Raw genomic sequence first — 20382 nt, forward strand, 5'->3', positions numbered from 1 at the left:
GAGCAAATGTGTCTCTGCTCTCATTCCTCAACATGTCAAGGTCCAAATGGGCGCACGTCTTGCATGATAACCAGGTTAAAGGCTGTAGGGAAGGAAATCTGGAGTCGTTACCAAATCTGGCTGATGTGACTCTCGACTCACAGTGATGCAATTGACTCTTAATTGACCTTTGAAATGGACTAGCAAGTCACTCAGTTCAAGGACAATTTGGGATGGTAAAATGCTGGCCTTGCCATCAAGGTGCACATCCCATGAAAGAAGAAAACAAAGGTCAAAGTTACCCATTGCCTGTGATTCTTATCTCATCATATCAAATGGTCATCCCCTTTCCTGAAGGAGTCTATGGTTCAGCCTGTTATCAAGGACTATGCTCAGTAAATAATGACTGGCAGAAGGTTAGTTTGCCTACAATGTAAGATTTTTACTGATTTTTAGAATCTGTATCAATGGATTTTATTTTGTAACTGTAGTTTAAAATAATGTGGTTCAGTTTTGACTTTGTTGGTCAATTAAAGTAATTGGTGAACAGAAAAGCAGTTTGTGAAGATTCAATATTGTTTTATGATGGAGCTCATTCACATCTTGAGCTGAAACCATATTAATGGCCAAAATACAATTAGGTGTTTGTTTTTAAATCAGTTTGAAGGAATAGCTAAAATCAGGCTGAACTTAAGATGACACTGTTTAAACAAACCATGCATTACTTTAATTGAACTGTGCCGGAGAGAAAAACCTTTATTCCCTGATATTATGATAACCTAACTGTTGATTTTTATAGCTTTCGTGTGGAGTTTAGGTCAAGATATATTGATTAGAGAAGGTGACTTTATTTATTGCTTCTCTGTATCTGGAAGGAAATCTGTGTCCATTTGTTAGGAGTGAATTTGTACCATTTCCAGAAAAGGGAGAAGAAATGGGAGACTGGGGAATAAAAGTTGAGAAATTGTAATATTTGTTGGCACCGTGATACCATGGCTTCTGGGCTATGCTGTTCTGGACATGGGGCAAAAATCCCGCCCCCGCCGTGGCCGGAATTCTCCGCCACCCGGGAATTGGCGGGGGTGGGAATCATGCCCTGCCGATCGGCGTGCCCTCCGCGCCGATCGGTGAGCCCCCTGCGGCGATTCTCCGGCCCGCGATGGGCCAAAGTCCCGCTGCTGAGAAGCCTCTCCCGCCGCCGTGGTTTGAACCACCTCTGGTGGCGGCAGGATCGGCGGCGCGAGTGGGCCCCCGAGGTCCTGGGAGGGGGTGCGGGGCGATCGGACCCCGACGGGTGCCCCCACAGTGGCCTGGACGTGATTGGGGCCCACCGATCAGCAGGCGGGCCAGTGCCGGGGGGGCACTCTTTTCTTCCGCCGCCGCCACGGCCTCCACCATGGCGGAGGCGGAAGAGAATCCCCCAGCGCGCATGCGCCAGTGGTAACGTCAGCGGCAGCTGCCGCACCGGCGCATGCGCGAACTGGCAAAGGCCTTTCGGCCAGTCCTGGCGCTGGGCGCCGGGCGTCAAAGGCTGCTGGCACCGGTTTTGCCGCCAGTCAGAGTGGCGCCAACCACTCCGCCACGGACCTAGCCCCCAAAGGTGCGGATAATTCTGCACCTTTGGGGAGGCTCGACGCCGGAGTGGTCGGCGCCACTCCACTACGCCGGGACCCCCCGCCCCGCCGGGTAGGGGAGAATCCCGGCCATGGTTCATCATCACTTGAAAGACAAGGAACACACACACACAGAACACAGAACAATACAGCGCAGAACAGGCCCTTTGGCCCTCGATGTTGCGCCAAGCATTGTCCTAAACCAAGATCAAGCTATCCCACTCCCTGTCATTCTGGTGTGTTCCATGTGCCTATCCAATAACCACTTGAAAGTTCCTCAAGTGTCCGACCCCACTATCACAGCAGGCAGTATATCGTGTTGCTCGTTCTGGGTGAGTGTGCTTTACACTCAATTAGCTCTGTTTTATTCCTTAGCTCTAGAGTCGCCAGGTATCTTTATGATACCGCCACGAGGTTCAAGTTCAAGTTCAGATCAATGACTCAATACACCAGTTAGTAAGTTCAAACAAGACACATTTATTATTGCACAGTTATTTACTACTCATGCACATAATACTAAGACTAAACTGTTCCTACCGCTGCTAGGCCAATACTTATCTGGAATAAGGGAACTGCCGGATCAGGGAACAATGGCCTCTTGCTTTGTCCTGGATCCGCAAGCTTCCAGTTGGTGTGGACTAAAGGGGTCAGGAGTGTCTATTCTCGTAGCGGGCATTGTATGACACTTACTTGTTGGTGTAGCAATTGGCCAGGCCTCTCCTTCTCACGTTCAAGTTCTTAGAGAGCTGCTGCAAAGGTGTTCTGCTGGGAGGGCCGGCTAAGAGATCAAATTTGTCTTGGGACCTTACTTTTACAGGTCCCAGGGGCTTCGCGCCCTTTTGGGCGGTCCCCTAACTCACTGGCAATCGATTGGGTCTCATCCCAATCGATTGATACGAATCCCCCAATACTGAGGATGTTCCTCGATCACGGGGCGGTTCTTTCTAACTTGTTTGTGTCCTTTTGTTTCAGGCTCCGTTGGCGCCGAGAAGTCTGACCTGCTATAGAATGTTTCTATTGCAGCTAATTGTTGTGTCCATTGTGCCCGGGAGTCACCGGGAATCGCTTAATTAGTATGCAAACTTGCTAGTTTCTATGCTGTCTGGTTTCTTCACAGACAGAATCCACAGAGAGGTTCTGCAACTTGCTTGCCTTTCTGACATTGACCAATTTTCCCTGCATGCAACTCAATGTTCCATTTTATGTCGGGAAGTAGCCAGCTTCGGTGGCTACAATCGCATTAATAATAAATTTGGTTTTAAAATACCAAATCCCTATTTCTTTGTGCAATAAGCCCTGGAGTGAAGTATTCTTTCCGCAGTCTTTCAAAATAAACTAAAATATAAGCGACATTGGGCGGGTTCTCCGTTCCTGCGGCTAAGTGCCAGCTTGAACGGAGAATCCGCGGAAGTGTCACGCGGAAACAATCGGCACGAACCACTCACCGATTCCGGGACCGATGAAGGGCTAGCGCCAGCGCTGACCAAAACCCCCACCTCCCATGCGAAAACGGCCGAAGAATGGCCGGGTCCCGGACCACGCATGCACATGGCTGACGACCTGCAGCGGTCGTGCCGTACAACATTGCACTTGCCGTGCATGGACCCGACCCTGCCATCCGCAACCCGACAGCCCACACCCTGGCCCCCACTAGTCCCCCCCAGCCTTCTCAGAAGTCCCCCGGCCAGCGGCACGGATCCCGGCCGAGTGTGGCGGCACTGGATACAGTCCGCCGAGTGTGGCGGCACTGGATACAGTCCGCCGAGTGTGGCGGCACTGGATACAGTCCGCCGAGTGTGGCGGCACTGGATACAGTCCGCCGAGTGTGGCGGCACTGGATACAGTCCGCCGAGTGTGGCGGCACTGGATACAGTCCGCCGAGTGTGGCGGCACTGGATACAGTCCGCCGAGTGTGGCGGCACTGGATACAGTCCGCCGAGTGTGGCGGCACTGGATACAGTCCGCCGAGTGTGGCGGCACTGGATACAGTCCGCCGAGTGTGGCTGCACTGGATACAGTCCGCCGAGTGTGGCGGCACTGGATACAGTCCGCCGAGTGTGGCGGCACTGGATACAGTCCGCCGAGTGTGGCGGCACTGGATACAGTCCGCCGAGTGTGGCGGCACTGGATACAGTCCGCCGAGTGTGGCGGCACTGGATACAGTCCGCCGAGTGTGGCGGCACTGGATACAGTCCGCCGAGTGTGGCGGCACTGGATACAGTCCGCCGAGTGTGGCGGCACTGGATACAGTCCGCCGAGTGTGGCGGCACTGGATACAGTCCGCCGAGTGTGGCGGCACTGGATACAGTCCGCCGAGTGTGGCGGCACTGGATACAGTCCTCCGAGTGTGGCAGCACTGGATACAGTCCGCCGAGTGTGGCTGCACTGGATACAGTCCGCCGAGTGTGGCAGCACTGGATACAGTCCGCCGAGTGTGGCAGCACTGGATACAGTCCGCCGAGTGTGGCGGCACTGGATACAGTCCGCCGAGTGTGGCGGCACTGGATACAGTCCGCCGAGTGTGGCGGCACTGGATACAGTCCGCCGAGTGTGGCGGCACTGGATACAGTCCGCCGAGTGTGGCTGCACTGGATACAGTCCGCCGAGTGTGGCAGCACTGGATACAGTCCGCCGAGTGTGGCAGCACTGGATACAGTCCGCCGAGTGTGGCAGCACTGGATACAGTCCGCCGAGTGTGGCGGCACTGGATACAGTCCGCCGAGTGTGGCGGCACTGGATACAGTCCGCCGAGTGTGGCGGCACTGGATACAGTCCGCCGAGTGTGGCGGCACTGGATACAGTCCGTCGAGTGTGGCGGCACTGGATACAGTCCGCCGAGTGTGGCAGCACTGGATACAGTCATGCCAGGCCCACGATTTGTGTGAACACCCGTGCCCCACGCAGTCAGGAACTCAGCCCATCGGGGGGTGGAGCATCGCGAGTGGGCTGATCAATGAGGTGCCAACGGCATTGCGATTGCGTGCGGTTCGCGTCACAGTGATGCCATTTCGGAGCGGGTGGGGGACCGCAAACAGGCATCAAACCGGCGCCGGCTCCAATTCCGGCATCGGAATCAATTCTCCGCCAGATCGACGATTACGATAGCGGCGTCAAGCAACAGAGAATCCCACACATCGTCTGTGCTGACAACACCAAAATTCCTGGGAGCTTGAGAGATTAAAAACGTCTACGTTGCCTTTACTGTTTCTTGTTAAGTATATGTAGTATCTTGCTTAATAAATTCTACTTGATTCAAAAATACTAGTTATTTGTACCTTGTAGGTCAAGCCCAACTGAGCGCCCTAATGTTAGAAATTAAAGTTTGGAGCTGAAAGGTTGTTTTAATTAGAAGAGCTTGTTACAGCGTCTTCATTGCAGTACAAACCAGCCATAGCATCATACAGCACAGTTGGAAGCCAATTGGCCTATCACGCCTCTGCTGACCCTCTCAAAGTTTGACCAATCCGACCCACTTCCTCACTTTTCCAGCACAACTCTACATTTTTCGTATTTCTGTTTCTCTTTTGAAAACTGTGATTGAATCTACGCTTATGCCATCATTTCAGGCCATGCTTTCCAGATCCAAAAAGCCCTTTATCTAACAACAAATATCTTCAGTAGTCACACTAATTATGCAGCATGTTTAATGCTTAAGAAGCTGCTCATAATGCTAGCAACACTTCAAAGATTACAATCCCACAGCACTAACCACCATTGAACATGCATACAACGGAATTCATGAGCAAAGACCACAAACATTTTGGCAGGCTCCTGAATTTATTGTGTAAATATTCTGAATGGTTATCACTGAAAAAAAAGGAATAAATTACTTCTGCAATTCACAGTTTAATCAACAACTTGTTTCTGTATGTGGAATTTAATAAGCCCAGCATAACTACCTCAGAGGCGAGTTTCTAGGTAGGTAAGGGGTGGTTTAGGTGGGAGAGTGCAAGGTTGGAAGGCTTTCCACCGACTGAAGCCTTTAAATGAGATGGACGGGGAACTGACCATGTTGGGAAGCCAACATGCAACCCTAGCTGGCGTACTTTGCAGGTGGTGGGAGGTTGCCTTGTTGAAATACACAGTGCCACTTTCCTGCCCTTTCTTCCTACGTCCCTCCCGCCCTTAGTTGGAAATGCCCTCCCTCTGATCCCTTACCTTTCTCCGGGAGTCCAACGATGAACCCTGGTGAAGGGTTCTGCAGGTAAGGCACAGGTGACGGCCTATAGTGGGCTGATAGCCCACGAGGCCAAATTTCTGTCCTACTGGGGGAAAGTGCAGAAATGAAATGTTCCCGGCAGAGTTGGAAGCCCGAATGACAGGTCTCCTGGAGATTACCTTGGTGGAGATGTTGTCAGTTTTGATGGTACACATCGGGCCCACTCTCAGTAAATTCTGCCCTTGCTGTTTAATTCCAATATGAGGCATATAAAAGAAAAGGTCCCACTCATGCAGTATTTAATTCTTCAAATGTTTTGATGACTAAATTAATTCTCATCCCATTATATGTCTATAGACGCATTATATGCGTTTAGAGGGGCATCTTGAATCTTCCAGAATCAAGGAACATGAGTGAACAACACAATCTTGAATTTGTGCATGGATATTGATATGGAGATCATAGGGGCATAGTACTTTGGAGTAGGAGTTGGCCGTTTACCCCTTCGAGTTTGCACCACCATTCAATAAGACCACAGCTGATCTGTGATCTCTGTTCCGCTTTCAGGTCTGCCCCCATAACCCTTGACTTCCTTGTCTAATAACAATCTGCCAAACTCCAGCCTCCATTACCATCTGAGGAATAGAATTCCACACTCTAATGACCCTCAGAGAAAAAATAAATCCTCAACTCTGCCTTCAAAGGGAGACGTTTTATTCTTAAAGTTCTAGTTCTAGTTTCTCCCACAAGAGGAAACACCCATCCGGTATCTAATCAATCCAACCCCCTCAAGACGTTATGGGCAGAGCATGGGAGAATCGTGGGAGGGCCTCCCGACATTTTTTACGCCCCCCCCCGGCGTCCCCGCGATTCTCTCCCTCCCCCCCTCTTCTCGGAAAAATCGCCGCTCGCCGTTTTTCACGGTGAACGGCGATTCTCCGAGCCTGATGGGCCGAGCGGCCGGCCCTTCACGCCCATTTCACCACGGCAGCAACCACACCTGGTCGCTGCATTCGAGAAACAGGCGGCGGATGCCCGTTTGGGGCATCTAGGGGCCCGATTGGCATGGGAGCACCACGACTGTGCTCGGGAGGGGACAGGCCCGCGATCGGTGCCCACCGATCGTCGGGCCTGCGTCCAAAATGGACACATTCTTTCCCCTCCGCCGCCCGCCAAGATCAAGCCGTCACGTCTTGCCGGGCGGCGGTGGAGAAAGACGGCACCGCGGGTTCACGTCGTCTGCGCGCTGATGTCATCCGCGAAGCACCGTTCGGGCGTGATTTCCGGCGGCCGAGGTCGCAGCCGGGAACGATGGGGGCCCGCTCCTAGCCCCCCGGGTGGGGGTGAATTAGGTGCGGGGAGCAGGCCCCGAGGCCGTCGTGAACCTCGGCCGAGTTCACGACGGCCTCCGCGATTTTGGCCACCAGTGGAGAATTCCGCCCTATATGTTTCAGTAAGGTCACCTCACATTTGTCATAACTACAATGGGTTGAGGCCTAACCTATTCAACCTTTCTTCATAATATAATGCACTCATCCCAGGAATGAGTCAAGGGAATCTTCTCTGAATGGCTTCTAATGCAGTAATATATTTTTTCAAAAAAGGAGACCACAAATGTGCACGATGTTCCAGATGTGGTCTCACCAAGGCCCTATACAGCTGCAGTAAAATGTTCCTACTTTTATATTCTGCTCCCCTAGCAATAAAAGTCAACATTACATTTGCTGTACTAATCACGACCATCTTCCTAATTCATGTACCAGGACACCCAGATTCCCCTGTACCAGTGAGTTTTGCAGACTCTCTCTATTCAAATAGCATTCTGCTTTTCTTTTCTTCTTGTCCATTTTGGCAGGTTCACATTTGCCCAGAGGCACAATGGGGATGAGAAACCAGTACCAATTTGCTGGAATCCAAGTAGGATGATAATCATACTTTCCAGTAGTCATCAGATAGCAATGAGAAGGGGGAACCTTGAGTGATTTTCATTTCCTTAGGCACAATTCACTCAAAAACTTCCTAGGGCTCAATTTAACTGCATGTTTCGTGACACTCGCAGTGTCAAGAAACACATGTTGTTCAAGGGGCCTCTACTGGGGATGAGCGACCGAGGCTGCACATAGCCCCATTTTGTACAGTGACGAGCTCCGCTCACCGGAATCCCCCAGTGTAGCAAGAAGTCGAGACCCCCAAAATGATTCCTCACCTCTCCCCCAGGCTGAACGCACTATGAGAGGGGACCGAGCCCCTGCCGCACCCCTTCAACATCCACACCGGGCACCCCATGCAACAAATGCCAGCTTGCCACCTTGACAATGCCCATGCCAGCTGGCAGTGCCACATGGGCACCAGCAGTGCCAGGGCACAACCCTGCCCCATGACTATGTAGCTGGGTGCCTCTGATCCTCTGGGTGACCCTACGAATGCCATTCTGCCTGATCCCCATTTCTGGGGACCAGTGTTGAATGACGCTTGCCCGAGGTCTCTGAGGTGAAGGGGCTGAATCCTAAAGCCTCAGGTAACTCGGGAATCTGCACATTGGAGTGAGACTTACTGCTGGGATTCCCCGACCCTGGGCTAAACGGGGCACTAAACGTCTCCGAGACCCCTGAGTGGCTATCGTTACTGGTCTCTGCTTGTGGATCGGCGCCAGGTTGAAGCCTGATTCAGATCGTGTCGTGAGTCGGCTGACCCGTGAGAGGTTTTGCGCCTCTGCCATGATTTACCTGTTGCGCCGGGTGTAGAATTGTGTCCCTTATCTCAGTAGCTCTGAGATGACTAAATGTGGTGTCCCCTCACATTGCCAACTTAGCTGAGATAAAAAGCCTTGCATTTACACAGTATCTTTGATAGACCAAGAACATCCCAAAGTATTTTACGGCCAATGAACTGCTTCAGAAATGTAACCATTGTTGTGTAAGAAAGGTGACAGCAATGTGATAATTACCTGCAAAGACTCGCATTCAAAGTATTATCTTGCATCTTTGGCTTTTCTATATATACTGTGTCTGCTTAACCTGTCTCTTTACTCACCTGAGGAATGAGCTATGCTCCGAAAGCTTGTGATTCCAAATAGACGAGTTGGACTTTAACCTGATGTTGTGAGACTTCTTACTGTGCCCACCCCAGTCCAATACCAGCATCTCCACATCAATGTGATAATGACCAGCTAACCTGCTTTTCTCGGTACAGTTCAGGATGCAAGGGATCACCACCTGCTTGTCTTAAAAACAATGTCATGGGACTTTTGACGTCCAGCTGAGAGGGCAGGCAGGACCTCCTGTTTAATATGTCATCCAAAATATGGCGCAAGTGACTGCACCGTCACTGGAAAGTCAGTCAAGATATGGTGCTCAATTCTTTGCTGTGAAGTTGATCCCATTCGACTCAGAACCAAGAGTGTCATCTCTGAGCCACAGCTGACACTTGATAAGAGATCAGCTGCCGTGTATGGTGTCGACCTTATGATCAAAGTCGTGAAGGGAGCACATAACGTTCACTATTTAATGCCTCCATGCACAATCTGCAGAATTGCCAGCTGCCGTATTTGCAAGTAAGAAAATACAAGGTTGAAAGCATTCATCCAAAGAGATTCAGCTGATCTGGGGTCACAATTGTAATCAAACATCTACTTTGGCCACAGTGCCAATAGATAGGAAATTACTGAGGTGGGACCACTGTATCTCGCAGTAATAGGATGGAATCTTTAAGGTGTCAATGTCGCTTCACAAACTAATTGCCAAAAGAAACCAGCACAACATGGAATAAGTCATCTTGGCTATTTATGCTCTTTACTTGATTAATTTTTCATGAGAAATTATTTTTCAGAGAATGCAGGTTTTGCACATTTCGAATGTGCCAAACTAAAAATCATGCAACTTCTTATTCAAGGTGTCCTTCAAAAAGTCAGTGAGGAATCGCATTGGCATTGTGCGATCAAAAACTGGTTCAAAGGAGGTAAGTCTAGATTTTATTTTCCCAGCACTTGCGCGTACATTTTATATTAATCCCCAGACTGATGACTCATTTGCTTTGAGGGAAGTGGGAACATGAGCATCACTAGTAATCTGGCATCTGTAGCACTGCTAATGGGATCATGATTCGTCTTGTAATGCCACAGCTCAAAGGTGTCACGAACAGAATTGAAAGCCACAGAATCCAACTGACCACAAGTCAATGGAATTTCAAAAGTGCCTTCTTATCCCATTTTGAACCCATACTTTGTTTTCATAGGAATCGCAGCGTGGATGGGGAAGAGTCATCTATCTCTCATTTAGTTAGCATTTTCTGGAAGCTTCTAAAATGAGAGCTGAGCGAGAAAAGTATTTTCCCACTTGCTTTTGCGTATCATCAGGTGGAGTTCCAAGATTTTTTGATGAATATTAACAATCAAATTCAACTTCAGAACTCAAGCAGTTGACCCCCTCTCCCTCCCACCCACCCTCACACTCCATCCCTGTCCACCATCACCACTTTGCTTTTTCCCTTCCTTGAAACACAGAATCAAGAGTTGGTCATTCAGCCCCTCTAGCCAATTCTGCCATTCAATGAGATCATTGCTGTCCCGTATTAATTCTGTTTGCCCATCTTTGATTCATATTTCTCAATATCTTAGGTAAAGGTCTATTAATCTCAGTTTTATGTTTAACAGTCAATGTGGAAAATATTTCCAACACTGTTCCAAACTTCTGCACCATTTGTGTGTAAACATTGCTTAATTTCACTTTGAGTCGTGATCTGATTTTTAAATTATTTCCCCACCTGCCCATAAAGCCCTGGACTTCCCAACCAGCAGAGATCATTGGCTGGATTCACCATTTTTGAGACTAAGTGTTGACACCAGCGGAGGAACTGTGGCGTTTAACGCTGGAAAAATCGGCGCTGAACCCTCACCCATCCTGAGTCCAATGAGGGACTGGCTGTCACGCCGAGTAATACCCCCATTCTCCAATGACAAAAATGGCTGGAGAATGGCCGGGTCCATGGCCCCGCATGCGTACGGCGACGACCTGCAGAGATCGTGTCGTAAAACATGGCGCCGGCCGTGCGGGGACCCGACCTACCAAATACTGCCCCCCTAGCCACCGCTTGGCCACCCCCGCCAGTCCCACAGCCGTTATGTAACTGCCCCCCCCCTCCCCCTGCGGCTAGCAGCCTGGCTCTCGGCCGACTGTGGCGGCGCTGGGCACAATCCGCAGCCACCATGGTGGGTTCCTGACCACTGAGACCACAAGTGAACCGCGCCGTTGAGAATTCGGCCCTTCGACAACGGTGAATCGCGGAAGCCCAGGGAAATAAAGGGTCAGGCCTGCTAATGATACGCCAATGGTGCTTAAACAGCACGTGGCTAGTGATGCATTTACGCCATTTTCGGGGTGCAGGAGGATCCCGATTTGGTGTCAGACTATTCTCCGCTCAATCGCGTTTCGTGATTTCGATGTCAGCCAATGGTGAATCCCGCCCCATTTCTCTCCGTCTACCCTATCAGTTACTCTTAATATCTTGATTTTTTTTTTAGATTCGCTCATGGGATGTGGGCAGCACAGGCTGCATTTACTGCCCATCCCTAATTTCCCTTTCGGGGCAGTTAAGAGTCAACCACATTGCTGTGAGTCTGGAGTCACATGCAGGCCAGACCAGGTAAGGAATGCAGATTTCCTTCCCCAAAGGACATTAGTGAACCAGATAGTAAACGGGAATTGCCTAGGACCCTTGAGCATTACTACTCCAGTGATAATATCACTACACCACTGAATTCCAGGGAATAGGACTGTAATTTCAGCAATATCTCTTTGTAATTCAGCCCTTCAGGTGAATGCACACTGCACTGCCTCGAAGGCTTATTTAATCTTCGTGAGGGAGTGGTGCTGAGAACTGCTCACAATACTGCAGGTGTAGTCTAACCAGGGCTTTGTATTGCGAAAGCATGACTTTTGTCCCAGTGCACCTCATCACCATTGACCTCCAGATATGAAGGCCAGAATTCTGTTGGACATTTTGATTATTTTCTGTTCTGACTCATGACATTTTAATGCTCTTGTGTGTGACCCACCCTCCAGCCCCTACTTCCCCCTGCCCCACCAAGGGTCTTTGGATGTCCACTGTTACTAGATTTTTACTATTCAGGAAGTACTCTGTTTTATCCTTTATCAAATCCCAATGGTGCAGAAGGAGGCCATTTGGCCCATCAGGATTGCACCGACCCTCCAAATGAACACTCTATCCAGGCTCACCCCTGCCTCTATCCCTTGCAACCCAACGCGTTGATCATGGCCAATCCACCTAACCTGCACATCTTTGGATGTCCAAAGTGGATGGCCTCACCTTGCCAATGTAATACTCCATTGACCACTGTACTGCCCTTTCACGTAATCTCGCTGTCATTTGATGTTTATTTCCACAATGCTTCAAATGCTGCCTGTCTGCTTTGGGACCCGACAAAAAGTGGGTGAAGGGTAAGGAATGAGGCAGCGATGATGCAAAGGTGGAACCTTAGACGTGGAGCTTGTGACTGACTCTTTGCGAGCAACTTTGGTATAATTCCAGTAGCATTTGTTCAAACACGTACCTCCAGAGAGTATCAATATTAATTTTAGAACATAGACATAGAACATAGAACGATACAGCGCAGTACAGGCCCTTCGGCCCTCGATGTTGCACCGACATGGAAAAAAACTAAAGGCCATCTAACCTACACTATGCCCTTATCATCCATATGCTTATCCAATAAACTTTTAAATGCCCTCAATGTTGGCGAGTTCACTACTGTTGCAGGCAGGGCATTCCACGGCCTCACCACTCTTTGCGTAAAAAACCCACCTCTGACCTCTGTCCTATATCTATTACCCCTCAATTTAAGGCTATGTCCCCTCGTGCTAGCCACCTCCATCCGCGGGAGAAGGCTCTCACTGTCCACCCTATCTAACCCTCTGATCATTTTTTATGCCTCTATTAAGTCACCTCTTAACCTTCTTCTCTCTAACAAAAACAACCTCAAGTCCATCAGCCTTTCCTCATAAGATTTTCCCTCCATACCAGGCAACATCCTGGTAAATCTCCTCTGCACCCGTTCCAAAGCTTCCACGTCCTTCCTATAATGAGGCGACCAGAACTGTACGCAATACTCCAAATGCGGCCGTACTAGAGTTTTGTACAACTGCAACATAACCTCATGGCTCCGGAACTCAATCCCTCTACCAATAAAGGCCAACACACCATAGGCCTTCTTCACAACCCTATCAACCTGGGTGGCAACTTTCAGGGATCTATGTACTGAGCTGTAATTTTGAGCTGTAAATCTCTGCATCGTGGACTCAAATCAATTTATATTCAAGCAAAGACCAGGTTATCCTTGCCAACTCGAATGGCAAAAGCAATATCTCGTCGGTAAACTGTGACTCATATATGCAAGGAAAGGATTTTTAAAAAACTGTTTTTTTCCATTTCCCCTGAATAAACGTCTTCAGAGAGAAACTGTCCTGATCTGTTCATGATAACATTTGAAGCTAGATTTCCACTACTGCAGACAGGCTTGCAAATACTTCAGAGGAAGTAATAATCATTCCCATCATTAATAATGTGTTCGCCTGTGGCCTTTAAAAAATGAACATGATATTAATATTCATCCGTTTACAGGGATATGAGGCTAGATTATGGTCTCCACTCTCACCGGGTTGCAGCAACCGTAACCAGCACCTCGTCTAAAGATTTACAGTAACACAAATATGTCAGTATGGGGGTCATCAAATGCAGAATAAAGTATGTGTACAGGTGAAATTTCTGAAATACCTACAGATTCTTTGAATGTTTTCCCACTTCTTAAAGAATATCATGCTGAGGAAGAAAACCATTGAAGGCAGCAGTTATCTGACTCATCACCAAAGTTGCCAGACGTTGTGTGCAACTGCTGGCTTATCTGCCCAGCTGATCCCAATCCAGTCCTTGTATAATGGCGAAACATGTAGCTGGATTTTAAGGCCATAAACCAAGTACCTGCCGTCCCCGCTCCCACTCCCTGACCTCCTTGCCTACGTAAATTGTGGCATAATGACATTGGGTCAGCAACCTGACATCATCCCGCCAGTCTCCGATACTACAGAAGGTGGGTGAATGCCACGAGCAGGGATAAAATGCAGAAATATCAATCTAGTTTGTGCAGGATTTATTGTTGAGCCATGGCTCAGTTGGCAGCCCTCCCATTCACAATGTTCGAGGTTCAAGTCCCATTCCAGGACTTGAGCACAAATATTAACCTCAGTGCAGTACCAGAGGAGTGCTGCACTGTTGGCGGTGCTGTCTTTCTCAAGGCATGTTAAGCCACGATCTGGTTTACTCCTCTGGGGGATAGATTACAAGTCGCATGCCATTACTTGGAAGAAGGGCAGAGAAACTATTCTCAGCCCCGAGGTCAATATTAAATTTCACAAAATTGGATTATCTGGTCATTATCACACTGCTGTTTGCGGGAATGTGCAATTTGACTGGCGTGTTTCCCACATTACAACCAAGACTACCCTTCAAGAGTACTTCATTGATTGTAAGTCACTTTGCGATGGCTGGAGGTTGTGGGAAGAATGCAAGTCATTCTTCTTCCACCTTCAAACCTGTAAAGGAAACTTTACTTTGGGAGACATTCAAGACATATAAAAGTTGACCAACATAAGAAGAATTTTACTCCTACACATCACCCAAGTAAAAAATATCTCAGCTCAGCTCACTTGGTACAACTTTCACTGCTGAGTCAGAAGATTGTAGCGTTGAGGTTTACTCTGAAGGTTTGCTTCCCTAATCCATGGTGGTACAGAACTGGAGAGCATCGCATCGTTAGATGTACTGTCCTTTGCGGTAAGATGTTAAACCAATTGCCCTGTCTCCTTATTCTGGTATGATACAAGTGTTAATGATCTAATACCACAATTTAAAGAATAAAAGAGCCTTGGTATTGTGGTTAGAATTGATTCCATACCTAATAGTATCCAAATTAAGTTAGCTAGAAATGCTCTCATTGTTTTTCCGGATTGTATATGGTACAGAATGGCAACCACCTAAATGTAAGTGAGTCCCACAGGATAACATGGTAAACGGTCAGAAATAATCTTGATCTCAGCAGGTAAGCCGGTGAGTCTCTTAAATGTTCGTCCATCGGGTGTCTGTTGGACGGGCGGGGATATCATCTCTCATGATTTCAAATGCTTTACTAGCAGGCATAGAGAAATTAAACAGGCAACTCATGTGTGTACCTAACAGGAGCTTGTGGAATAAAGATTCAGGGTATTAGAGACCTTCCATGATACTGGTAGTACAATGTGGATAACGGACTACCCTGCAGGTTAGTCTAGACCAGCTGACACATTTTAGTCATAGGTGTCCCCATTGAGCTTGAGCCTCACCATGCACTGCTGCCCCATCAAACTACATTGCTGTCTCCACGCAGTCAATCTGCTTCCTGGTGTAAGTTTGACCCATGAGCCAAACACTCTCTTTCCCTCACAGCCGAGCCATGTCCTCCCCTGATCTTGCAACATGAGCAGCTTGTTATTGCTGGTATACGCATGCTCTGTCGTTCACTATTAAATCTAAAAGAAAACCATCTTGTGCCTTTAATTAATTGAAGTAGCTTTCACAATCACCATATTTATGTCACATCCATTGTGCGTTTTTCAGTTTTCGTATTTAATGACCAGATAATCCCTGTCATAGAATCATAGAATTCCCTACAGTGCAGAAGATGGCCATTCGGCCCATCTGGTCTGCACCAACCCTCTGAAAGAGCATCCTACCTAGGCCCGCTCCTATCCCTGTAAACACCGTCTAACAGAAGCGACAATAAGGGGTAATGTAGCATGGCCAATCGACCAACCCTGCACATTTTTGGACTGTGGGAGGAAACCAAATCATGCGAGGAAACTCACACGAATAAGTGGAGAAAGGGCAAACTGCACACAGGACTCACCCAAGGCCAGAAACAAACCCAGGTCTCTGGTGCTATGAGGCAGCAGTGCTAACCACCTTAAGTGTCCTTTCTAGACATCTAGACTGTAGCTCAATTTCTGCACCATATCTGATAAGGCAGTTCTGCACTCATTTTAGCTCTTAGATTGTAATGATATCAATTCTGTGTTTATTGGGATTTTATATTCAGTGGTATTCATGTTTAGGCCACTATTTCATTAAAACAAAATAATTCTCAGTCCAAAAAAGTGCTGAAGTGAAAACAAAAATACTGGAAAGATACAGTAGCTTTGCTCGTGTTTTTAAAGAGCAAAGCTACCAAATTATTGGGCCAGACAGTTAAATCAATCCTGCTCCATGCAGTGGTGGCCAGAGCATTGTGACTTCCTCAGACTTACTGACATGAAGATCACCATGCCAGGATTAACTGTTCAACTCTGCTCGGAATTTTCACCAAGTACCTTGCTGGGAATTCGGACAAACCCTCTTGCACAGACAATGCCAATGTTCAAATGCAATCTAAACTTTCATTATAGAGTTTCATAGAATTTACAGTGCAGAAGGAGGCCATTCGGCCCATTAAGTCTGCACTGGCTCTTGGAAAGAGCACCCTACTTAAGCCCACAGCTGCACCCTATCCCCGTAACCCTGCAACCCCATCTAACCTTAGGGCAATTTGGCATGGTCAATCCATATCTTTGAACTGTGGGAAGAAACCAGAGCACCCGAAGGAAACCCACGCAGACATGGTGAGAACATTCAGACAACGCACGAACCCAAGCGGGAATCAAACCTGGGACCCTGGAGCTGTGAAGCGATTGTGCTATCCACAATGCTACCATGCTGCCCATTAACCTCTGCATTTTCCACATAAATCATCACTTTCACATTGAAAACAATGGCCCCAACCATGATATGCAATAATATCCTTTGTCCTCCTTAATGAAAGACTCCATCCACACTTACCTTTTTAGTGCAGAATTCAGTGCATTTAGCAACGGTCATGTTAGACTGGATTGAATAGACGGGGAACGTTGCAGTTAGATTCCTGGGTATCTTGAAACATCCTCGATAGAGAACATTCCTATCTGAAGCAACATAAAGTGCATATTACTTTAAATCAACAACAATGGGCCAAGCACAATTATTTGAGAATAACACCCTCTGCTGTCTGCATCCACCTAAAGTAAGTGTATGAGAATGGAGCGGTGATACTGCAAATGCTGTCAAAGTGCTGCTTACCAACAAGGAAACAGCTCCAGAATCCTGTCAGGCCTTTGGTAGAAACAGGGGTTTCTCCCTCAAATATCTCAGGCAACAATGCACATTCAGTACATCTGGGAAACAACAACTTGCATTTAAACAGCACCTTTGGCATAAAAAACCATCCCAAGGTGCTTTGCAGAAGTGTCATCAGAACAAAAAAATGAGGAAATATTCGAAGAGGTGACAAAACGCTTGATGATAGAGGTTCTGGAATTTTTTTAAAAATCTGAAAGTTTTTTAAAAAGATCATTTGTGAACTAATAATTGATGAGACTGTGAACCCATTATGATTGTCTCTTAAGGTACAGGCACTAAACATTTCCTGACTAATTTAAGAGGGCAATATAGCGAGACTTGATTGTTGACACAACAGAGGACAGCGCACAGTGCAAGAAATCAATGAAAATATATCAATGCAATTTGGAGCTACAGAAGAATCTGCTATGTGCTGGAATAGCAGAATATTTACTGGTGGTTATTAGTTATCAAACAATGTCTAGCAACTGTTAGTTACTATTGACGATCCCACAAATTACATTTTGGTTTTATGACAATTAAATAAAATAACAGAATGCAATGGCAGTGTTTTGTGGAAATTATGGTGGGATTCTCTGGGTCCCACTGGCAGCTTTGCAGGCAGGGGGGCCTGTGAAATTCCTCAGATGGCCGTTCCTTCAGCCCTCCCATATTCTCCCAATCTGTCTGCAATCTTACAGGGGCAGGCAAGGCCTACGGTGACCCACCAGCCTCACCCCAGTTGAAGCCCTAAATGGTTAATCGATGGCCAGTAGGTGGGCTCCAGGAATGGTGAGGAAATGCCCAACAGGTGGCCTGCACAGGCCTTAGGCAGCATGCCGGTGGGATACGGGTTGGGGGGAAGAGGGGGGGGGGAGGGGGAAGAGTTTCATCTCCATTACAGGCCCACTTCCAAAAGGTGTGGGCCTCTTAGATGCTTCCTCCTGCATGCCCTCCCACAATCCTCCCCATCTCTGGGCCTTTCCTCCCCAAGTTGTCCAAGACCTCGAACTTCCTTGTGTCCTGTGGGCCCCTGGCACAAAGCCCCGTGGAGACTTCTTGTCGTCCGAGCAGTGGCCACTGCTCTCAGTGACGTGATTGGCCATCAGTTCTGGCTGAGGCTGGACTTGCACAGTGGTTAGCACTGTTGCCTCACAGCGCCAGGGATCCGAGTTCAATTCCAATCTTGGGTGACTGTCTGTGCGGAGTTTGCACTTCCTCCCCGTGTCTGCGTGGGTTCCTCCAGGTGCTCCATTTCCTCCCACAGTCCAAAAATGTGGAGGTTAGGTGGATTGGCCATGCTAAAATTGTCCCTTAGTATCCAATGATGTGCAGGGTAGGTTGGGTTACGGGGATAGGCTGGGAGAGTGAGCTTAGGTTGGGCATTCTTTCGGAGGGTTGGTGCAAATGGTCTCCTATTGCACTGTAAGGATTCTATTCTATGAGAACCTCCTTAAAACCATTTTATTTGACGAGCTTTAGTTACTCCTCCTAAGCCTCCTTGTTAGGTGCCCATTTTGTACTTATGCTTCTGTGGGTCAGATTGGAGTACTACTACATGAAACCATGTTCTGACTGTGTAGCTGAGACAAGAAACGCTGTCCTGGTTCAAAATAAGATCCCCATGTAGATTTCTGCAGTCTAAATTGATCTGCTGAGATTAGTTTTAAAATGCATGGGTAACTCCTGTCCTGACTTCCCAAAGCCTGTCCACCATGTACAAAGCACCCCAGCCAGCACCTTAAACATTCACCCCTCCACAATCAGTGGCAGCCGTGTGTACATCTACAAGATGCATTGTAGCAACTCAACAAGGCTCTTTCGACAGCACCTTCCAAACACCTTGGGTGGGATTCATGGTTGCCCAAAGGCAATATCGTAATCAGCGATCGGGCGGAGAATCCCTTCCGACACCCAAATCGGTGGCAGTGTCAGTTTGACATGGTTCTCTCATCTCTGCCCCTCCGAAATGGCGTCACACGTTGCGCACTGCACGGCATTGGCGGGTCATCTGAAGGCTCTCCCCCGATGCCCCACCCCTGATGGGCTGAGTTCCAGACTGCACGGTTGACGTGTGGTCTGAGCGGTCGGGAACTCGGAGTAGAGGCCACTGACTGTGTCCAGTGCTGCCACAGACGGCCGGGAGCTGTGGCTTCCACGAGGGCTGGGGGGGAACTGGTGGAGAGTGGCAAGGGAGTGGCCAGGGGTTGTTCTGTGGGGCAGTATTTGGCAGATTGGATCCACGCACGACCGCTGCAGGTCGTCACCGTGTGCATGCATGGCCACGGGTCCCAGAATCGGTGAGGGTTCGGCCCCGATTTTGGCTTCATAAAATGCTACAGTTCCCACGCTGGCGTCAGCACGTTGCCGCAACATCGGAGAATCCAACACATTGCCTCTACTGCCTCGAAGGGCAAGGGCAACAGTTCCATGGGAACACCAACATCTGCAAGTTCCCCTCCAGATCACACACAATCCTGAATTGGAATTATATCACCGTTCCTTCAATGTTGCTCGATCAAAATCCAGCACAGCTGGATGGACTGCAACGAGAAGGCAGCTCACCACCACCTTCTCAAGGATAATTTGGGATGGGCAATAAATTTTGGCCTAGCCAGCCTGCGAATGAATATTTTAAAAATATGATGCACGATTCTAATTCATTGAAAAACAGGCTATTTTCTTTTACTAAAACAAAAGCAAAACACTGCGGACACTGGAAAGCTGAAACTAAAACAGAAAAAACACAGCAGATCTGGCACCATCTTTGGAAACAAAAACAGAGTTAGCAATTTGTATAACACCTCTTTGCATTTTTTTTTCTTACCTTAGTCAGTTTATTAATTAATGTTAAATTATCTCAGTAGAACTCGATCACTTTATAGAACAGATGGGACTGGTGGACCCCTGGAGGTTCACCCACCCAGTGGAGAAGGAGTTCACCTTCTTCCCAGTACACAACGTATACATCAGAATTGACTTATTTGTGGTGGGGAAAACGGTGCTTCCGGGGATAGACGTAGTGGAATACTCCGCAATTGTGATATCTGACCACGCTCCACACTACATGGGCGTGAGGCTGGAGACGGGCAGGGCCCAACGCCCCACATGGAGGTTGGACATTGCCCTGATAGCTGACAAGGCCTTCAATGAAAAGATATCGCAGGCCATAGCAGAGTACATAGAGAACAACGAGAACAGGGAGGTCTCACCCTCCACATTCTGGGAAGCACTAAAGGCCGTACTAAGAGGGGAAATTTTTGCTTTCAAGGCGCGAAGAGTTAGTGAGGAAAGGGCGGCTAGGCAGCAGCTGGTCGACTCCATACTGGAGGTAGACCGTAAATACTCCGAGGCCCCGACCGTAGAGCTCCTGGCGGAGAGGAAACAGCTACAAAGGAA

General features: G+C 48.3%; 1 protein-coding gene across 3 annotated transcripts in view; it reads right to left on the minus strand.

Annotated features, from left to right (window-relative positions):
* The window catches only part of LOC119974902 (WSC domain-containing protein 1-like), a 186931-nt gene that overhangs the window by 22474 nt on the left and 144075 nt on the right, over positions 1-20382 (minus strand). For all 3 annotated transcript variants that reach the window (XM_038814240.1, XM_038814237.1, XM_038814239.1), the window contains one exon: positions 16669-16790. In XM_038814240.1, the coding sequence (XP_038670168.1) occupies positions 16669-16790 (122 nt within the window). The remainder of the gene's footprint in view (positions 1-16668; positions 16791-20382) is intronic.

This window comes from Scyliorhinus canicula, chromosome 12 (genome assembly GCF_902713615.1).
Source record: "Scyliorhinus canicula chromosome 12, sScyCan1.1, whole genome shotgun sequence".
Taxonomy (NCBI): domain Eukaryota; kingdom Metazoa; phylum Chordata; class Chondrichthyes; order Carcharhiniformes; family Scyliorhinidae; genus Scyliorhinus; species Scyliorhinus canicula.